The 19064-nt window shown below is 40.1% G+C and overlaps 2 protein-coding genes across 6 annotated transcripts in view; one reads left to right on the forward strand and one right to left on the reverse strand.

Moving 5' to 3' along the window:
- Window positions 1–13605, reverse strand: part of ANKMY2 (ankyrin repeat and MYND domain containing 2) — a 32566-nt gene extending 18961 nt beyond the window's left edge. For 3 of the 4 annotated variants that reach the window (XM_037056261.1, XM_037056262.1, XM_037056263.1), the window contains exons 1-4: window positions 13256–13605; window positions 5860–5924; window positions 2791–2929; window positions 833–931 (exon numbers count right to left, since the gene is read on the reverse strand). In XM_037056261.1, coding sequence (XP_036912156.1) covers window positions 833–931; window positions 2791–2929; window positions 5860–5924; window positions 13256–13322 — 370 coding nt within the window. In that variant the 5' untranslated portion in view covers window positions 13323–13605. Of the gene's footprint in view, window positions 1–832; window positions 932–2790; window positions 2930–5859; window positions 5925–11792; window positions 11933–13255 lie in introns of those variants that run through there. The other variant, XM_037056264.1, reaches the window with a different exon arrangement.
- Window positions 13606–13871: 266 nt separating this feature from the next.
- Window positions 13872–19064, forward strand: part of BZW2 (basic leucine zipper and W2 domains 2) — a 60675-nt gene continuing 55482 nt past the window's right edge. Inside the window, exon 1 of one of the 2 annotated variants that reach the window (XM_037056267.1) lies at window positions 13872–14015. The gene's annotated coding sequence lies outside the window, so the exon portion shown is untranslated. Of the gene's footprint in view, window positions 14016–18851; window positions 18875–19064 lie in introns of those variants that run through there. The other variant, XM_037056266.1, reaches the window with a different exon arrangement.

Genomic DNA, 19064 nt, shown 5'->3' on the forward strand with positions numbered 1-19064 from the left:
CTGTAACAAAGCAACCTAGCGTGATACAGGTTGTGAACGTCAAGTACTTGTCTAATGAATTCCCAGTCCCCACGGGGCCACTTACTGCACTCCCACATATCAGGTGTTTATAGCCTTTCAATGGACTCTGCTAACTGCCACTTCAGTGTGGCCCAAATACCAATGGTCAAATATTCACCCCCACTTTCTTCTAAAACCTCTACATTATGTACAGGATTAACACACCAAGAACACTGGGCACACACAATAACATTTGTGGTTGATGAGGTTGATAGTGAAGCAGCTGTATATTGTATTTTTTAATGCTCCTTCCTATGAAAGAATCACATTATTGTAATTAATATTAACAACAATAACTGATGGTATGTATTTAGTATGCTTGTAAAGCCTATCGTCTCATTTAATCCCTTCAATAACCATGTAAACACATTACAACAAGGAAACTGAAGGTCAGAATCATTAACTGAGATGCTCTTGAGTGGCACAGTCAGAATTTAAACTGAGGACTGCTGACTCCACAGTTCATGTTCTCCAACATTAGGTTTAACTACTTCTCTTAGGGCAGTAAAATATACTCAGGCAAAGCATTCGACTGCAACTAAAACAGCCCTACCGTTCTTTGTCTCTCACAAAGTAGACATTCAACAAACAGCTTGCTCCTTTTCTCCAAAGTGTCTGGGTATTTCAGTAAGGTAGACAAAACCTGGTGCCTATACACATTTTTTAGAAAGTAAACATAACCGTTTTTGTTCTTTGAGAAGCAAAGTGGTATTCTTTCCACTGAGGAAAGTTTGACTACAGCCTCATGTAAAACTATCATAAAGTAACTCACCCACGAAGGCTGCCATCTGAGCTGCTGTCCTTCCCACTGAATTAACAACATCCGTCTCGGCACCAGCTTCCAACATGACCCACGTGATGTCTTTACTACCTAGGGTTTTTAAAGGGAACACTTTTGTTAATATTAAGGAATGTGCAATTCAAATACCTCCTATTGAATTGTATATATCCCTTTGTCCCCACAGATTTTTAGGTTTTCCTCTTATGGATATTGTCACTTTTGTAACTACAATAAAGAGTAACATGCTATAAGAACCCACTAGAAATTAAACTTATTTTCTGTAAAACACATCAAGTAATATAAAAATTGAGTGGAAATATCATTTTTTAACAATAAAATACATTTCTCCTAATGATGATGCTTAGTGCAAAGTCAAGACAAACAAAAAACACCAAAACAAAGATAAAATGAGTATGTCCTTACCTAGTATCTATTAACCCATCCCATCAGGCCCTGGGATAACTATTAACAGGAGACGCTCTACCTTTCTGCACTTTCTTTCCTCTCTAACCATCTATTTGCATTTATTCTATTTGCATTCTATCACTAGTGGACTCATTACAGATATTTAGCTATTATATGAGTAAACTATACTCAGTGAACAGCACTTTCCATTAATTTTTGCAATCTGAACTACAATTTCCTTAGGAACAGTTCCAGGAAAACACTGCAGGATCAAAGGTTATGATATTTTAAATGCATACTGCCAGGCTGCCTTCCAGCAGAGTTGGTCTGACGTACAAGCCCCAAAACAGTGCAAAGAAGTTCCTATGCCAATGCCGGGTGTATTATCAGTCTTTCTTAACCTGTGCCGATGTGGTACGTAAGAAGTGATCACGTATTGTTCTTACCTGCATTTCTCTGCTTGTTGGTGACTGTTTTCTGTGTTTATTAGCCAGATGTATTTTTGTTCTGAAAATTTTCTATTTAATTTTCTACCGCAGTATTTGCTGTTTCTGTTTAATTTATAAGAACTTTTCACACAATAATATGACCCCTTTAAGATACATAATAAATATTTTCCTTAGTTTTTCATTGGTATTTCACCTCTATCTATGGTATATACTATATGTAGAAATGTTAAAATATATGTAATCAAGTTAAGCAATGTTTCCTTTTTGAACTCTATTTTATATCATGCTTAGAAATGCTTTCCTGTTCCAGGATTATGAAAATATGAATTTGTGCTTTTCAATTATAGTATCTTACTACATCTTCATTCCCTTAAAACATTACAACACTTATAGATAACTGCACTTAATTTTAGATAATGTTTCCTAACTCTTTACTTAGCAAATCATAAGCAACATGAATCAAAGTAAATTCCGAAATAGGCCCTGGCCAGTGTGGCTCAATTGGCTGGGTGTCGACCCACAAACTGATTTCTGGTCAGGCACATGCCTGACTTGTGGGTTCCTTTCCCAGTGGGGGCACATGAGGCAACTGACTGATGTTTCTCTCCCTTCCTCCCCTGAGAACAACATAGAAGTTTTCATGTGACTTCAACATATAGAGATAAAGAACATCAAAGGTGCCAACTTGAAAGAATAACTGATCTAGCTCCTCAACACCACACAAAATACAGGGTGGGGGAAAAGTAGGCTTATCATTATTCATATGGAAAATAATAAATCACTAATAAACAATACAAGAGTAAACACTGTTTCATATACACACAACTGTAAACCTACTATTGCCCCACATTGTATACTGTCAATACAAAGAATCAACTGATTTAAATAACTAAAAAAAAATCACCAAACTAATTATATAACATTTCATATAAAATAACTTTTCAAATACCAATTCCCACTGTTATTTTGCATTAGAATTGAACTCAAATTACTGTAATAAAAATTCATTTCATTTAAAAGTATATATGTACTTATAATAAACTTGTGTAGATAACTAATAACAATAACATATCAGAATAAATGCTAAAACTTCACCAGAAAGTGCAGCAAACATGAGGGCTGTGTATCCGTGTTCATGTTGATGACAGTTGACATCAGCTCCATGTCGCAAAAGTAATTTGCACATGTCGAGTTTTCCTTTATATGCAGCGTGCATTAGAGGAGTCATTCCATTCTTTAATAGAAAGGAAAAGAGTATTAATTTTATTTATTTGCTTTTTCACTTACTGATGAGTGACTCCTGCAATTAAATTAAAAACATAAAATAACATGAATTAATAAAATCATCTTTATAATCTGCCAAGTATTTTTATATTCACTTCCCCGCTTGTATCTTCCATGAACTGCTGAGGAAAAAAGATAGTCTTACTACTTTTTTTTTTAAATTAGCAAACAGACTCAGAGAAGACTTGCTCAACCTCACAGAACTACTCAAATGGCCAGGGCAGGGACCAACACCCAGATTACCAGGATTCTCATCTCTACCACACACACTTAGTTCCTGGGGAAACAAATGAACAAATACATACACATGCATTTTTTTAAAAAAGAAAAGAAAAAAAAACCCTCAAAACAAGTACAATGCCTACCTAGGGAAAACTTAAATAAAGAATGGTATATCCATAACCAAATTATCACAAAACTATTGACTAAATTCATCTCCATCTATTGAATTGGAGAAACGTTGATGAATTACTGCCAATGAGAAAAGCAAGATGCAGGCAATGTACATTATAATGGCATCATTTTTAAAACAATGCTCTCCCAAACTACTTTTATATTTTGATCACACACATGATTTGATCATACATACACTGTACAAATATGGAGAAATGGCTGGCAGTATTTGCAGTAGGCTGCATTTCTAGTTTCTGTGTGTTACGTGCACATCCAGTGAAACACCCAACCGTGTATGTCCTGGGCACCTAACACTGTTGGATAGGGAAATGAACAAGCTGTTCCCTGCCAAGTTAACTTTCTCAGTAACCATGATTACGTTCTACAAGTGCTGGAATTTCAAAGCTGTTTTGGATGAAAACCTTCCTAAAACATGTAATCTCTTACTTTACTAAATCTTAGCATGCTAACATAATTGGAATTGTTCCTGATGATTCCAGACTATTATTTTGAACATAAGCCATAATATTCTGAAAGGGCTGTTTATGTGAGAATTATAGGGAAGCTGGGACCTTTCAGGTGGTTGTACAGGAGGCAACTTAATGAGAGTAGTAATGGAAAAATGATGATTATAACTTTAAGACTCCCCTCGTTGGGTGTGTCTGCAACGATGTGGTACTTAAATGTTGGGAGTGCTTTGGGTGATCAGAATCTCATTGTACAGAGGCACCTTTAAGGGAGTGGGAATGGACTACATGGTGATTACCCTTTGAATGAGGCAAAAAAAGTACTGAGAGCATGACTAGGGTGAGAGCCCCTAAGGGTGATATAATCTGTACAGAAAAAGGGAGTGTGTGGCCTGGGGGCAAAGGAGGGACAGGTTGGCAGTCCATCACTGGGCAATCCCATCCTCCATTGACAGGCTGTCTGACTCAGCGAGTAATTCCGAGACTACAGAACTGTCCTGTAATTTAAAAAAAAATTTAAATCAGCTTTCACTACAACGTGATAATATGCTTACAAGCAGAGAGGATGTGCCAAGCTCTTGGATCTTACATCACAAACTGTCCTCATTTTCTTTTGTCTGCCGTGTTTTAACTATCTGTGTTAATCTTAATCACATAAACCCATCTATCTGACTGCCTTCCTGTTTCCTGATACCCCTTTTCTTCTCATTAAATAAAAAATGTTTTCCTGTTTCTTTCTTTTTGCTTTTCTCTTTGGTATTTCTTGTTTACCAGCTGCCTTCTTAGCAGGGTTGGTGTTCAGAGTCAACCAATGAGAGACCTTCTTTCCAAAAAGGTAATGAGCCATCCCAATTATAGCATTTGCTGTGCAATGTCTGAAACTGTTTTTGTCATGTTTATAACACAATGTATTTTTCCCACATCAATTCTTTGATAAATGTATTTTCAGTTCTAATTGGTAAGCAATTTCTACTTTTATTTCTTCTTTGAACCAAGAGTTACTTTGACTTTTTAAAAAATTTCAAGTTATATGTTTTATTATTTGGATATTTTTGTTCATTTTCAATGTATTCTATTATATTTGGTGAATTTATCTGAAATTAGCTAAAATTTCCTATAAAATAGTATAACACCTACATCAATGTTTCATGTAAAAAAAAGGTGTACTATTTTTTTCTGTCCTATACACAGCACAGACTTAATTAGACTATCTGAATTTTCTGTTTCCTGAATTACTTTTCTTCTACTTAATCTGTAGGTTTCTGAAAGGTGGTATTGTGGTTTTACAAATTTTTCCTGTTAATTATATCTTTTTTAAGGCTTACAAGCTTTGTAAGGGAAGTGTTAAGACTGGTATGTTCTCAGTGGATTATTAATTTAATCTGTAAGCACCTTGGTCTATTAAATTTTTTTGCTTTAAACTCTATTTTGTCTGATTCTAAGTCTGCTACACACGGGTGGCTAACGGGTTAACAAAACCGGTTTGCCTTCTGCACGAGAAACCGAAGTTCGGTTAACTTTCCAGCACCAGAACCGCTGCATGGCAAAACCGCCACACACGAGAGTGGCTGATCCTGGACAGCTCAGAACAGACTTGCCCTCATCTCCGAGAGCCGTCTTGGATAACAAGTTCTACGAAGCTGAGTTGAGGTGTAGTTAACTTTCTCTAGAGGTGGAGTTGCTGGATCAAAGGTACCTACATTTAGAAATGACCCAAATTTTAAAATTTTCTCCAGATGTGATGTCAATTTACATTTAATCCATTAGCATATAAAAGCCCATGTTTCCCACATTTCACAAGAAATGATATCATTTTGGGTTGATTTTTATTTATTTGATTACTAATAAAAGTAAGCATGTTTTTACATGCTTCTTTGTCTTTTATAACTTGTCTGCTTACATTTGGTTTACATATTAATATAACTTGAGCTCAAATTCTAGAAAAATGACTCATTAGACTGTATATATTGTTCATTCTCACAGGCAATAAAACACTTTATTAAACTTCTAAAAAATTTACCTCATCCAAACAGTTGACACGAACATTCTTGTTGGCTAACAGTGTTCCAGCTTCTTGGACAGCACCTAAAAAAAAATTTTTTTTAAAGCAAAGTAAGGTTATTTAGCATTAGAATAGAAAAAAATGTAACATTGAGGAAACAAAAGCTTATCTGTAAAATTAAGACTAGTCAGGTTAGGTTGTTAAGAAATCAAGTATCAATCACAGACTATTTATTCCACAAAGCAATTATCCAGAATAAAAGATTTATAGAAACTAAAATAGCTCCATCTTGTTTTTATTTCCATTGACCTTAAATATATTAAATCAGCCACTTTTTCCTTTTGGCGGTAATACAATAACCACAAAGCACAGGACTCTTAATACTGAAATAAATCTTAAAGAACATCTACTCTAACCCATCATCTGAAGCTTAAATACCATTCAATGTAATCACTGGAATTAAAAATAGTCAGTATTTATATACTTTGTCACCATTAGGCCCACGAACCAATGGCATGCTTATAATAGAATTCTTGGTTTGGAAATGCTTAGGTAAACATATCTTTAAAGCCTAGTATTATATAAAAGTACTCTGTGGTCAGTCTTCAGACTCTCATACTGAGAGTCCTCTAATGTAATCCTGGAGGGCAGTCCTCTGTAAATTTGAAAATAAGCTGTAATTGGGCCACAACTGTCAGGTGTTTCCAGTCCTCTGTGCGGCGTACCGATGGAAGCAAGTAGTCGCCGGAGAGAATGTTGCTATTATCATCATTAACAAGAGTCAGCCGCACATTCTGCCAACACAATTCTGGTTTGACAAGGAAGAGAACAATGAAATTGAATGTTCTCAGGGAGAAAGGATGAGATAAGCCTCTCCTCTAAAAAAACATAAGAGAATAGAAGCACCCCCAACTAGGAGTTAGTTATTTCTTCTCTTTAAATTTAGAATTATAGTTCAAGAATGTGCTATGTTCGCCCTGGCCCCATCCGTCAAAAAGTTGTGGGTTCCATCCCCGGTCAGGGTGCATATGGGAAGCAACTAATCAATGTCTCTTTCCCACGTCAATGTCTCTCTCTCCCCCTTCCTCTCTCTCTAAAAGCAAAAAAAACACAAAACAAACAAAAAACCATATCAAGTGAGGATTTTAAAAAAAACTTTGTTAAAGAATGTGCTAAATTCTCCAAGTCTTCCAGTCAAAGGTGGAATGCAGAATAAAGATAAGCATGCTTCTCTCTCCCTGACCTACTTCTTAGGCAAGTCACCTGATTGCTTCTCACCAACCTGGAAGAGACAAAGAAATGTCTCACAGACAGAGAAATAGCTCTGCTGGAGAAATGTCAAGTGAGTGACCTGTAAGCCCCTGGATTACGACAGCAGCTATTTTGTAAACAGCACACTGTCTGACCCTGTGCCGCATTCAAACGGCTCCAGAATGAGAGGGGAAAGCCTTCAAGCATGGAAGCGGCACGGGACCTTACCCGTACCTGTGTAGTGCAGACTTCTTCTCAGAGCCTTTCTCAAACATCTTCAGGGAGTAATTAAAACAGAACAAAAATTCCCACACCCCAGTTTCACTTGAATAAGATGCTTCAACTAAATCCCATTGTCCTCCAAGGAATAACAAGTCATTTTCCATCTGATCAGGAGATGATTATGCAATAAAAGAAGAATACCATAGGGATTGTGAGCATGTCTAGGCCTGCTACTTGTTAAGGAAGGATAAAGATTACAATCACAAACATTTGGCTCACAAGAAAAGACCAATAATTCTATTAAAATGTTTAGCCCAATGGCCAACAATCTAAGTTAAATCTGTCCTGTTAGTGAGCAACTAAAAATAAATAAATGAATGAATGAATGAATGAAATGAATGGTGAGGCATGCACACACATAACACTGCACATCAGTTAACCTTTTGAAACACAGAGACCAGGATGAGAATTTTTTTTTCTGAACCTTGTGGAGAATGAAAACACACCTTGGAAAATAGATGAGGAAAATATCCAAAGAGAAAAAACTTATGACAATTTCTAATTTGGTGTTTCTAATTTAATCACATTAGTAGGAAATTGCTGACAGTCTAGAATAGCAAAGAATGTGAAACAGGGCTCACACCAAAGGATTTTTACTTTTTGTCATACCTTACTGTGTATAATAGACTCTCAAGCACTATTTTGTAATTAAGTGTAAAATATTAATTGCTTTACTCTGGGAAGAAATATGTTAAATCTGATTTAACATACTCTTAAGATGGGAGATATTATACTATAAGGGGGATGTAAAATGAGCCAACACTTACCTCAACAGAGACAAAAATCAGCAGACTTGTAACTGATGAAAGTAATATTTAATGACTTGTTTTCCTTTTGAGAATTTCTCCAAGTTGCTCAATCAAAGAAGAAAACACAACCTACCTGCCTCATTAGAGTGGGATTGATCAACTTACCTGGACAGACCAGCATTTTAGCAGAGAAGAAATGATACTAACAGTGATGTTCTCTGTTTTTGCCCTCTCTTCTACCACACTACAGGACTGCTGTGAAACTGAACAAGCCCTGTGCAACCCTCGGTTTCCTCATCTGTGGAGAAGACAGTAGTATCCATCCTATAAGGTTAAGAGGGGAACCAAGGTCCTGTCCTAATGCAGGGCCCAGAGTGAGCCCTCAGTGCATATTACATGCTCTTGTTATTTTATATTCAGAGCAGCACAATATAATTTGCTGTGACATTTCTAATATCTATCTACATGGGAACCAATGATCTCTTACTGTAGCCAAAAGAGGGGAGAAACAAAAAAAATTTTAACCTTTCTGTTTCCAGCAATTCATCAGATACCATGAGATCTGGGTATGTATTGTTTTCAATCATTTAGTGGGATCCCCAAAAGGCATGTTTTAAGGAATCTATATTCAAGTTAAGTATTTAAAAGACTATTTGTCTTGTTAGTTGCTATAATGTGTATGTGTGTGTGTGTGTGTGTGTGTGTGTGTATATATATACTAAACGCATAAAATATTTAAAGTGTCTAAATTTTTAAAATAACAATATGCCTTTAACTGCATATAGCTATAAATGTATTTTAAAAGTGGAAACTTCTAATTATTACATACCTTGAAATCGTAAATTTGTATAAGTGTAAAGTTTCTAAAAGTGCTCACTCACATCTATTTTTAGACTAACAAATCGCTTTAAGTTGGATTATGAACCATTGCCTAAAAATCAGAGTAAGTAAAGAGCTTTTGTTTTATAAATAAAAACAACAAAGCCCAAAGAGGTTGCATAACTTTCTTTGAACTCTACACTATAATTATTAGTAGACCTTTCTAAAACATAAAGGTACTAGAAATAATATTATTAATTCCAAGGGAACTTAGAACAGGATTTTCTTTTAATAGTACAAAATTGGGAACAACTGAAATGTCCATCAAACTGAATGTATAAGCAAATGAAATAGAAGAAAATAAGAAACAGACTATTGGTGCAGCATAGATGAACCTCACAATCATGACACTAAGTGAAAGAAGTCACATAAAAAAAAGAGAGAGACTTTATTGTATAGTTCCACCTATATGAAATTGTAGAACAGAAAATAGAGACAGAAACTTCTCGGTGGTTGCCTGAAGACAATGGTGGATGAAATGAAAGATTATAAAAAGGCATAAAGAGCCCTTTGGAGTGACTGAACTGTTCATTATCCGGACTGTAGTAATGGTTTCATGGGTGTATACATAAGTCAAAAACTGATTTAAGAAAGTGTACAGTTTAAGTGTGCACCACTTATCACACTTTCGTCATACCTCAAAAGTTGGTAGAATAAACCTTATTATTCAAGTCCGTTTCACAGCTGCTTTTACACAAGTAATGGGGAAAAAAAGTGAAAATATTACTCTCTTGTTAAGTCAGCAACAGTGATGCCAGTGATTTCAAGTGCTAAACAATTAAGTAAATGGAAGATCTTTGGTTTATATCCTTAAGAAGGTTAAATTGATTTTGACATAGTGCTTCCTTGGTGTCTAAGGAAAAAGATGCCAGGAGTTAGAAAAATGGGTCAATCTACAAGTTATATAAGACAGTTCAATGAGATTCAGTGATTTTAATTTTCCCTTCTTAAATGTTGCGAAATGGAAGCTGTCATTAACTATGATTTAAATGAGTACACAGAAAACAGCTTCTCAGTTTCATCTGGAATTTCTTGGCATTCTAACAAAAATACAGTCTGCAGAATACCTAGCAAGTGAATTCACTCAGAAGAAATTGTTCTAAAAGTGTCTAGTCTTGGCTGGTGTGGCTCAGTGGATTGAGCACCAGCCTGGAAACTGGGAGAGGGGTTGCGGGTTCAGTTCCCTGGAAGAGCACAAGCCAAGGTTGTGAGCCAGGTCCCTCCCGCAATGACCCGTTGAGGACGTGCGAGAAGCAACCCATAGACGTTTCTCTCCCTTTCTTTCTCCCTCCCTTCCCATCTCTCTAACAAATAAAATCTTTATTTATGAATTAATGTGTCTAGAAACACTGTGCATTATTCTCTGGATTGTAAGTCCCACTTACAGTCTGCTTAACTTCTGGAGGGTAGTTAGTGACTGGCAGAAAGGAGGCACTCAAAACTTTGCTGAGTTTATTTAGCATTGCACAAGATAGGAGGCTACAATTTGGCCAAAACTGTACTTTTAGTTCCAAGTACAAGTATTTACTAATCCAGTGCTCCTCAAAGTTGGGAAATGTAGTAAAGAGGAAAAGAAGTACAAACACCCATTTCTTTAATGCTTTGAATGAGTATAAATGTAAACTTTGCTTATAACCTTTATTCAACTATTAATCAAAAAATTATGTTATAGCCCTGGCTGGTGTGGCTCAGTGCATTGAGCACTGGTATGCAAATGAAAGGGTCACGGGTTCAATTCCAGTCAGGGCTTGTACCTGGGTTGCAGGCCACGTCCCCAATGCGGGCACGGGTGAGAGGTAACCACATATTTATGTTTCTCTCCCTCTCTTTCTCCCTTCCCCTCTGTCTAAAAATAAATAAATATTTTTAAAAAGTAGTTTATAAATGCACTAAATCAATAACATTTAAAATTAACTTGACAGATTATAATGTTTTGCTTAAATTAAATTGTCTCTCAAGGTGAATATGGTATGGATGGCTATGGTGCTGATTTTAGTTTTGTTATTTTCATCCCTAGTATATTTCTAGGCCATGTGATATTTCTTCTCCACCACTTATTACTTATGTGACACTGGGAAAGTTATCTACTTTCTCAGTTCATTGCTTTTCTTGTCTATAAAGTGGAGATTACCATATTAACACCCAACAAAAATAGTATTTTAAATGCCTTACATATACTAACTCATTTCATCCTCACAATAATATTATGAAGTGGGTACCATTTTTCACACAAAGAACCTGATGCTCAGAAACAGTGACTTGCCCAAGGCCACATCACCATCAAATGACTGAGGTAAGATTCCACACCAGGCATGCACTGTTAACCACCCCCTCATAAGCTGTCTCTCTTAATGTCGTAGTTTAACAACAATTCCTACCTCATCAGGATTAAATGCATCAATACATGTAGAGTGTTAATAATTATGACTGACTCATTAACATTCAATAAAAGTTGTCTGTAATGGTCATTTTCTCATATTCCCCATTACTTTTCTTTGAGCGTACAGTGAGGTCAAATGTCCCTTCACTTGACAAGAATGCAACACACACTAAGTCCATCTCAGCTCTTTTCTCATCCTCTTGGGCCAACAAAACCCGTGAAACATAGCATCTGGGCACTGCTTCACCTGGACGCACACGAGGAAATACCATAGCACTAACCCAATTAAATTCACATTTATTCTCTTTCATCTTTAAAATAAAAACTGGTGGACACCTAAGAATATATTCAAGCATTCACCACCACCAACCTGCCCCTTACACAGAGACCCACTTTATAAAACTGCTCACTTGTTTAGACTTTTAGGAGACTGTAGTGGCTCTGGATTGCTTAAAAACACAGGTCGCATCGCTGGTGGATCCTTAAGTTCATCCCTGGTCTCCTTAATGCCCAGTACAGTACCTGGCACATAGGTGAAACTCACATGTTTGCTGAATGGGGTCCCAGAGCACAAAGGCAGGGAGAAATTACCGAGAGACAGGCAGAACATAAAGGCTGCAGTGCCAAAAGGTGAGAACCGTGAAGAACAACAACAACAAAAAAAACCACTCCCGAGTCCCATAATTCCAGACAAAGAGCATTTATGATAACTACAGCTGTGACTAACTTCAAATTGATATCGGATAGGGTGAGCTCGTCGCATCAGCACACCTGTTGAGTTCAGATCAGATTTTTTCCGCTTTTTCACTTAGATTTTCCTTGTCGCTACGAAAAATAATTTGCCATATTCTCTGGGGGAGCAGATTTGAGCCTGGCCACTTAGAAAGAAGACTGGAACCTGGGAAGCCTTTATATTGCAATGACTGGCCTCTCTGCCATTCGCGGACACACGTGGCCTTCTCACTTATTCTTGAGGTAGAAACCACATTATGCCCGCAGTCCCATGCACCCAATCCCCGCGCCTTGACTGCGCAGAAGCCACATAGTCACGCTGATGTCACCTGCTAGGTAACGGGACTTAGCTGGGAACTCCTCTGGGACCCACTAGGGAATGAGGAGAAAACATGGCTTCTGGCTCGTCCCCCGGGCCTGCGTCTCCCTCCCTACCACACGGAGCAGCGGAAGCTGGACACGCGTTGGGAGAGTGGAAGGGAAAGCGCGAAAGAGCGCAAGGATCTCCTTGCGCAGAGCGCTGGAAGGTGGGGACGCCTAGCCAAACTCCTCGCTCCCCTGAGGGTTCTCGCGGCGGCCGCGGTCCTTTAGAAGGAAGCCAGGAGGTCCTAGACGCAAAAGCCCCAAAGGGCCAAATTATAGAACTTGTTCAGTGCCCCAATCAAGAAGCCTTCTTCTCAGCTCCCTCCTCCCACAAGCGGGGGCGGGGACAGCTAAGGAATCCAGATCTTTCGGCCTCCGGAAGTCGAAACGGCCCTTTAGATACCGGCTTCAGAACGTTAAACTACTAGGCCACAGTCGGACCGAGATCAAAATCACCTTAGGAGTGTTATAGAATGCAAATCCTGGAGCCCACACCCGGGGTCGCTCACTCTAATCTGAGCAGGGGCCTGGAAATGGGTACCTTCCCAAAAGCCGGTTTAGAGGACGGACCTCTCCAACCTCCGCTACCGCCCCAGAAGTGCTTGTCCCTCCTACCTCTCCGCCCCCTCCACCGGCCCCACACCAAAAAAAAAGAAACCCTATGTCCTGGTCCCCGCTGGACCGCAGCCCGGGGTCCGCAGGGCTGGGGTGCCCCCCAGGCTCCTCCACGCCTCCGGGCCAGGCTGGCAGCTCCTCCGTCGCAGCCCAGCACCCATACCTTTCCCGATGACTTCCAACAGAGCCTTTTCCTCCTGGGTCAGCTCCCCTTTCTCTATGCGAACCATTGCTCCCGCCAGCTTGAAGGTTATTTTGTTTCTTTGATAGTATTAGAAAGAAACGCGGTGTCTATGTTAGGAACCCTAGCCGCACTGGGACAGCTCCAGACCAGAACACCGAGGAAGCTTTCGAATTCTCGCCTTTCTTCGCGGGCTGGCGAGCAGCAGGCGAGCTCCGGCGAGCCGAGCTGGCTGTCTCCGCAAGCCCGGCGGCAGTCACCGCCCCCCGCGCATCATTGGCCCAGATGGTGGGGGCGGTTCTGGAGGCGGCAGCCAGAGACTCCCATTGGAGCAGCCTGGGAAGAAAAAAACAAATGGCGAAAACCAGAGGGGGGCGTTAAATTCCTTTTACACGTTTCCCACCCCCATCATGTCCGCTTCACCTATTTAGGGACAGGCAACATTTAAACTGTCTACCTGTAACTTCGGTGTCCGGCGACGCCGGCTTGGAGCAGAAGGGTCCGACGCTAGCTAAACCCCCTCCATTTTCTCTGGAGTGGAGCGGCCCGGGCCAGGGGCGGGCTGGGAGGCGGGGAGGGGCGGGGCGGGAGGCGGGACTGCGCCGGGCGCTGTGTGTCGATGTCAATGTGTCTGTCCTTCACTCCTCCATTGTCTGCGGCCGCCACTGCTGCCGCTGCCACTACTGCTGCCGGATTCGCCGCAGCTCTTAGTCCCGCGCGTCGCCGCTACCTTCTTGGACAGGTGAAAAGCTACCCAGGTGGGGCCGGGGGAGCCGGGAGGGCTGCGGAACCCGCGTCGGTCGCTCCGCCGGGGGCTTCCACTCGGGCCGTGGCTGGCCGGGAGCAAGCATGTGCGTGCTGGGGCAGCTTCCTGCCTCTCGGTGGGGAAGCATCCCCTTGACCATATTAACCTTCTATACGCTTATCAGTGCCTCCGAGTAAAGACCCGCCTCTCGCCACCTTTAGCCGCGCGGGGAGACTCCGGGACCCCGAAGGGGTGGGGGCCCGCCACGCGGTGGGAAGTGGAGGGGGCACATCGTCTCGTGCGTAGCACCGCCAGACGCCGCTCCCGAAGGCCGGGGCTGAGGCTCCGAGCTGGGGGTTGGGGTGGGGTGGGGAGGGAGAAGGAAGTTACCTTTTGGCAAGCCTCCCCCTCACCACCACCATACACGCGCGCACTACTTGTCATCTCCTCTGTCCTCTGTGGGAGCTGTAGAAAAAAAAAACGGATCTGATTCACCTTATGGTGCCTGCTAAGGATGTTTGGAAGCAATTTACACTTGCACTAATACTTCATTTCTGAGAGAACCTGGTGGGATGAGGGAGGAAGGACCTCGGGGCTCTGCTAGAGTTCCCAATCTCTTTGTAACTCTTATCTGGAGGTTTATGGAAACAGGGAGGGGAGAGGAAGGGGACAGTGATTAAATAGGTGTTGCTTCCATACATAGCGTTAGATTAGCCTCTTAATCCAGTCTTCACTCTACTGGAGCTTTGACCATAGAACAGCTAGGGGGTAAATACCAGTGTGTTCCTTCTTGTGCTCAGAAGCAAGACCTGGTCGCTAGTATGAAGCCAGTCATCCCTCTAAGGCGCACATCCGTAACATACTTACAGCATCAATAAAAGCTTCTTTAGAAATTAGTGTGTACGTTATCCTGTTGTTTCTCTACAGACTAGTATTGATGTTTTTCCCAAGACCCATCTTCTTTAAAGATAAATACTTGAATAATTATCTCCTTGGTTTTGTTAAGCATCCCCACCACTCTTTCTTCCCNCAGTCTTCACTCAACTGGAGCTTTGACCATAGAACAGCTAGGGGGTAAATACCAGTGTGTTCCTTCTTGTGCTCAGAAGCAAGACCTGGTCGCTAGTATGAAGTCAGTCATCCCTCTAAGGCGCACATCCGTAACATACTTACAGCATCAATAAAAGCTTCTTTAGAAATTAGTGTGTACGTTATCCTGTTGTTTCTCTACAGACTAGTATTGATGTTTTTCCCAAGACCCATCTTCTTTAAAGATAAATACTTGAATAATTATCTCCTTGGTTTTGTTAAGCATCCCCACCACTCTTTCTTCCCACAATGCTGTATTATGAAGTGAAATGCATTTTCCTTTGGCCTCATGCCCCCTTTTTTTTGTTGTTGTTGTTGTTGATGCATTCACCAACATTTCCGAAATCCTGGAGATGTTCATCATTATTTCCTGCCTTTAACAAAAATCTTTTTTAAACCCCAGCTATCTTCTTTTTGAAACCTCCTTCATCTTTACAGACTGGGGCAGATCTGAGCCAGAACATCTCACATGAAAATGGTTTGAAATTATTCATCTCAATGTATAACAAAGAAACTTTTGTTTCATGATGCTTTAATAATGATGTGACTGTTCAAACAACATGCAGTAAGACTTGAGAGTGACCGGTCTTTTGTAACACTTGGAATACTGTTACTGCTGCCGTCTCAATTGATTTTAAAACACAGTACCATAGGGAAGAAACCCACCTAAAAAAAATGTTTGCAGAGTAACTTTCCCTAACATGTGACTTAACATCTTACAGCAAATGCATGGCCAGAATTGGGTATTTCATTGACAGTATTTCCATCTCTTGTGCCAAATCTGGGCTATGGTTACTTGAAGGTCGCACCTGTTTGTCTCACTGAGGTTGTCAGTTCCTTGCCTATAACAACTTACTATTATTTCTTAGTACTTTATGGCACCTGGTTTGTATATAGTAGTCCTCTGTGGATACATGACTTTAGTAATTTAGAGGAAGAACGAGAGGGAGAGAAACATCAGTGGGTTGCCTGTTGCAGTGCCTGAAGCAGGGACTGAACCCACAGCCTAGGCATGTGCCCTGACTGGGAATCTAAATGGCTATCCTTCACTTTTTGAAACTTAGATTTCTAGAAACAGATATGTAATGGATAGTGTTCATCAGGTGGATTACATTAATCATTTTGTACAGTGTAAATATTTAACGTGAGAGTAAGAATAGCTAATGAGCACATCTTAAACTTGATCAAGGAACTTCTCTTACACTAAGAATATACTCACATCAGATAAATTTTGTTGACAGTAAAATAGCAACTACTTACTGAGTATTTAGTCTCTGCCAGGTATTCTACCAGATGCTTTGTGTAGGATTCTTTTCATTATTGTTATAGAGACCTGGGATAGCCAGTATTATCTGTTTCTGCAAATAAGAGGACAGAAATTAAAAGAAATTAATTTGCCCACACCCCGCAGCTAGTAAGAGTCAGAGCTAGATCTGTCTCCGAAACTTTTTCTCTTTTGCCAACTTTCTGTGTATGTGCCTAACAGTAAGGAAGAACTTAGACGTTCTTTTAATTACCTCATAAGCAGTCATATGGTTCAGCATGCCAAAGGGACAAAAGTCTCTCCTACCTGACTCCCAATTCCTCTAACTATGCCCTACAAACAATGGCATCTACACGTATTTATCCACATACTTGTGTCTGTAGCTTATATATACATATGTTTCCTTTTGTTTTGTTTTTATAGAAATGGGCACATACTAGCACTGTTCCACACTGTGTATTAGAATCTGTGTGATGCTTTGTTCTCTCTTATGTTTTTCTCTTCACCTTTTTAAAAATAATGGTTTCTAAAATGTCTGAAATGTCCCCTTGTCTCTTCACTACTGTCCCTGTAGGTCTCTCCTGGCCACCGCACTTGATTCCTAAGTAGCCTGCTTCTTGCTCACCTCACCCCATCCAGCTAATTCATGACACCACCAGTTCAATAAACACTGGGCACCCATCGTCCTCCCCAGAGTGAGACATACTCTGTAAGGACAGAACTGATTCACTTTAAATGTGTAGATGACTTTTCTCTGGACACAGAATAGAGGCTCAGTTCTGGCTTAGAAGGCTCCAGCTTCTGGTCCCAGCAGGCATTTCTAGCCAGCCAGCTCCTCCCACACACTCTGCTGTAAGGTCACCACACTGCTGGTTCCCTAACATGCCAGTAATTTCCACCCGTTTCTGCTCTCCTCTTCCTGGAATGGCTGCCCTTCCCCCTTCACTAGCTCCCTCTCCCCATATGTGAAGGACTGTTCAATTTCCAAAACACTACTTACTATAATCTCTCCATCTCCATGATCACCTCTACCCCCCCAGCCAGTGAGGCGGACAGACACCAGTGATCACATGTATTCCTGTCCTCAGCCAGGGGTTACAAGGGAAATCTTTAGATGCGTGTTCATGGCACAATTATTGATATCCTCTATAATTCTCTCCTATCTTAGGACCTTGGTGTTACTCGCCCCCCCACCCCCACCCCTGCCCAAGTAATACCATTGCTTTTCCATATGGGTGCCCATAAAAATACCTAAAGTGGGCATTTTTTAAAATTCTCCATTAAGGATATGTTTTTTATTGATTTAAAAGAGAGTGAAACATTGATGTGAGAGAGAAACAATGATCGGTTGTCTCCCATACGTGACTCGAATGTCAATCGAACCCACAACCTAGGTCTGTGCCCTGACCGGCACTTGAACTCACAACCTTTTGATGCATGGGTTGATGCTCCAACCAGCTGAGTCACCTGGCCAGGGCTAAAGCAGACACTTTTTAAAAAAACTACATTCTATTAAAGCCAAACTACTCTATTAGATCCTGAGTATAAATTAACTAGGGCTCATTTACCTTTGTTATCAGCAGTGTAACCCATTGTCTTGCATGTACTGTGTGCTCAGCAGATGCTGAGTCGAATTCAGTTTGATCTCTAAGTTAATTTAGGTGGATTTGTTTCCCTCCCTGACTAATTCTTCCTGGCAGCTGGAGGTGATTGGGGCAGAAGTTCTTTAAATGTTTTTAGTCTCAATTTGTTTAACATTCTGATGAATGCTATCAACCAAGAAAAACATTTTTTTCATATGCACATGTCACAGATTTTGCATACCGCTCTTGGATTTCCCCCTTAAAGCCCCTGACCTCCAGCTCTCTGCTGTAAGAGAATGTTTCCTCTTTACTGATGGGCAATAGCTCATTTTTGAGTATCACATCTTTTTGGAGTAATGTTTTTCTTGACATTTGACTTTCTTATATGGAGGCGCTACATTTCTTGAGTGATTGGATTTTTGATGATTTTTAAGGAACTTTATCTTTTAGGTGTGAAAATAATGTTACATTTTAAAAGATCCTTTGTCTTTTCGAGCTGTGTACTGAATTGAATTATTTAAGGAAGGGATGATAATGACATCAAGATTTGCTTCAAAATAATTCTGTGGCAGTGGGGGACAGGGACTGAGTGAGTACAAATGAGACACCACTGCCTGCAACTGAAGCTGGGCAGTAAGTGCGTTGACTTCATTAGACTGTTCTCTCTACGTTTGGATATGGTTGAAATTTTCCATAATGAAGTTTTTGAAGTAAAATTTGGAAGTATTACAACCTGTAAAAAATTGTTGTTGTGGTTTTTTAACAAAGCATGAGAAAGTAATTTCTCTATACTTGGAGTGAGGCTTATGCAATTATTCATTTCAGTGCTAAAACATTCACACCAAATCTACAAGAGATTGTCTTGTGAACATTTTCACAAACTGTTCACTTCACATTTCATCTTCTCCACAAAACTAAAGGTAGGTGGCATTACTCAGTGCTGTATCACAGGCTACGAATATCTTCTTGGCAGCTAATCTTCATCTTTTTTGGAAACTGACAAAGTAATTCTCAGACAAGTCTGAACAAGGGGTGCAAATACATTTAGTTTAACCAAGAAAATCAAGATGTGAATGAAGTGGAGATACTGATTTTTTTCTCTGTCACATA

This window comes from Sturnira hondurensis, unplaced genomic scaffold (genome assembly GCF_014824575.4).
Source record: "Sturnira hondurensis isolate 20B ecotype Veracruz unplaced genomic scaffold, ASM1482457v3 Scaffold0008897, whole genome shotgun sequence".
Lineage (NCBI taxonomy): Eukaryota > Metazoa > Chordata > Mammalia > Chiroptera > Phyllostomidae > Sturnira > Sturnira hondurensis.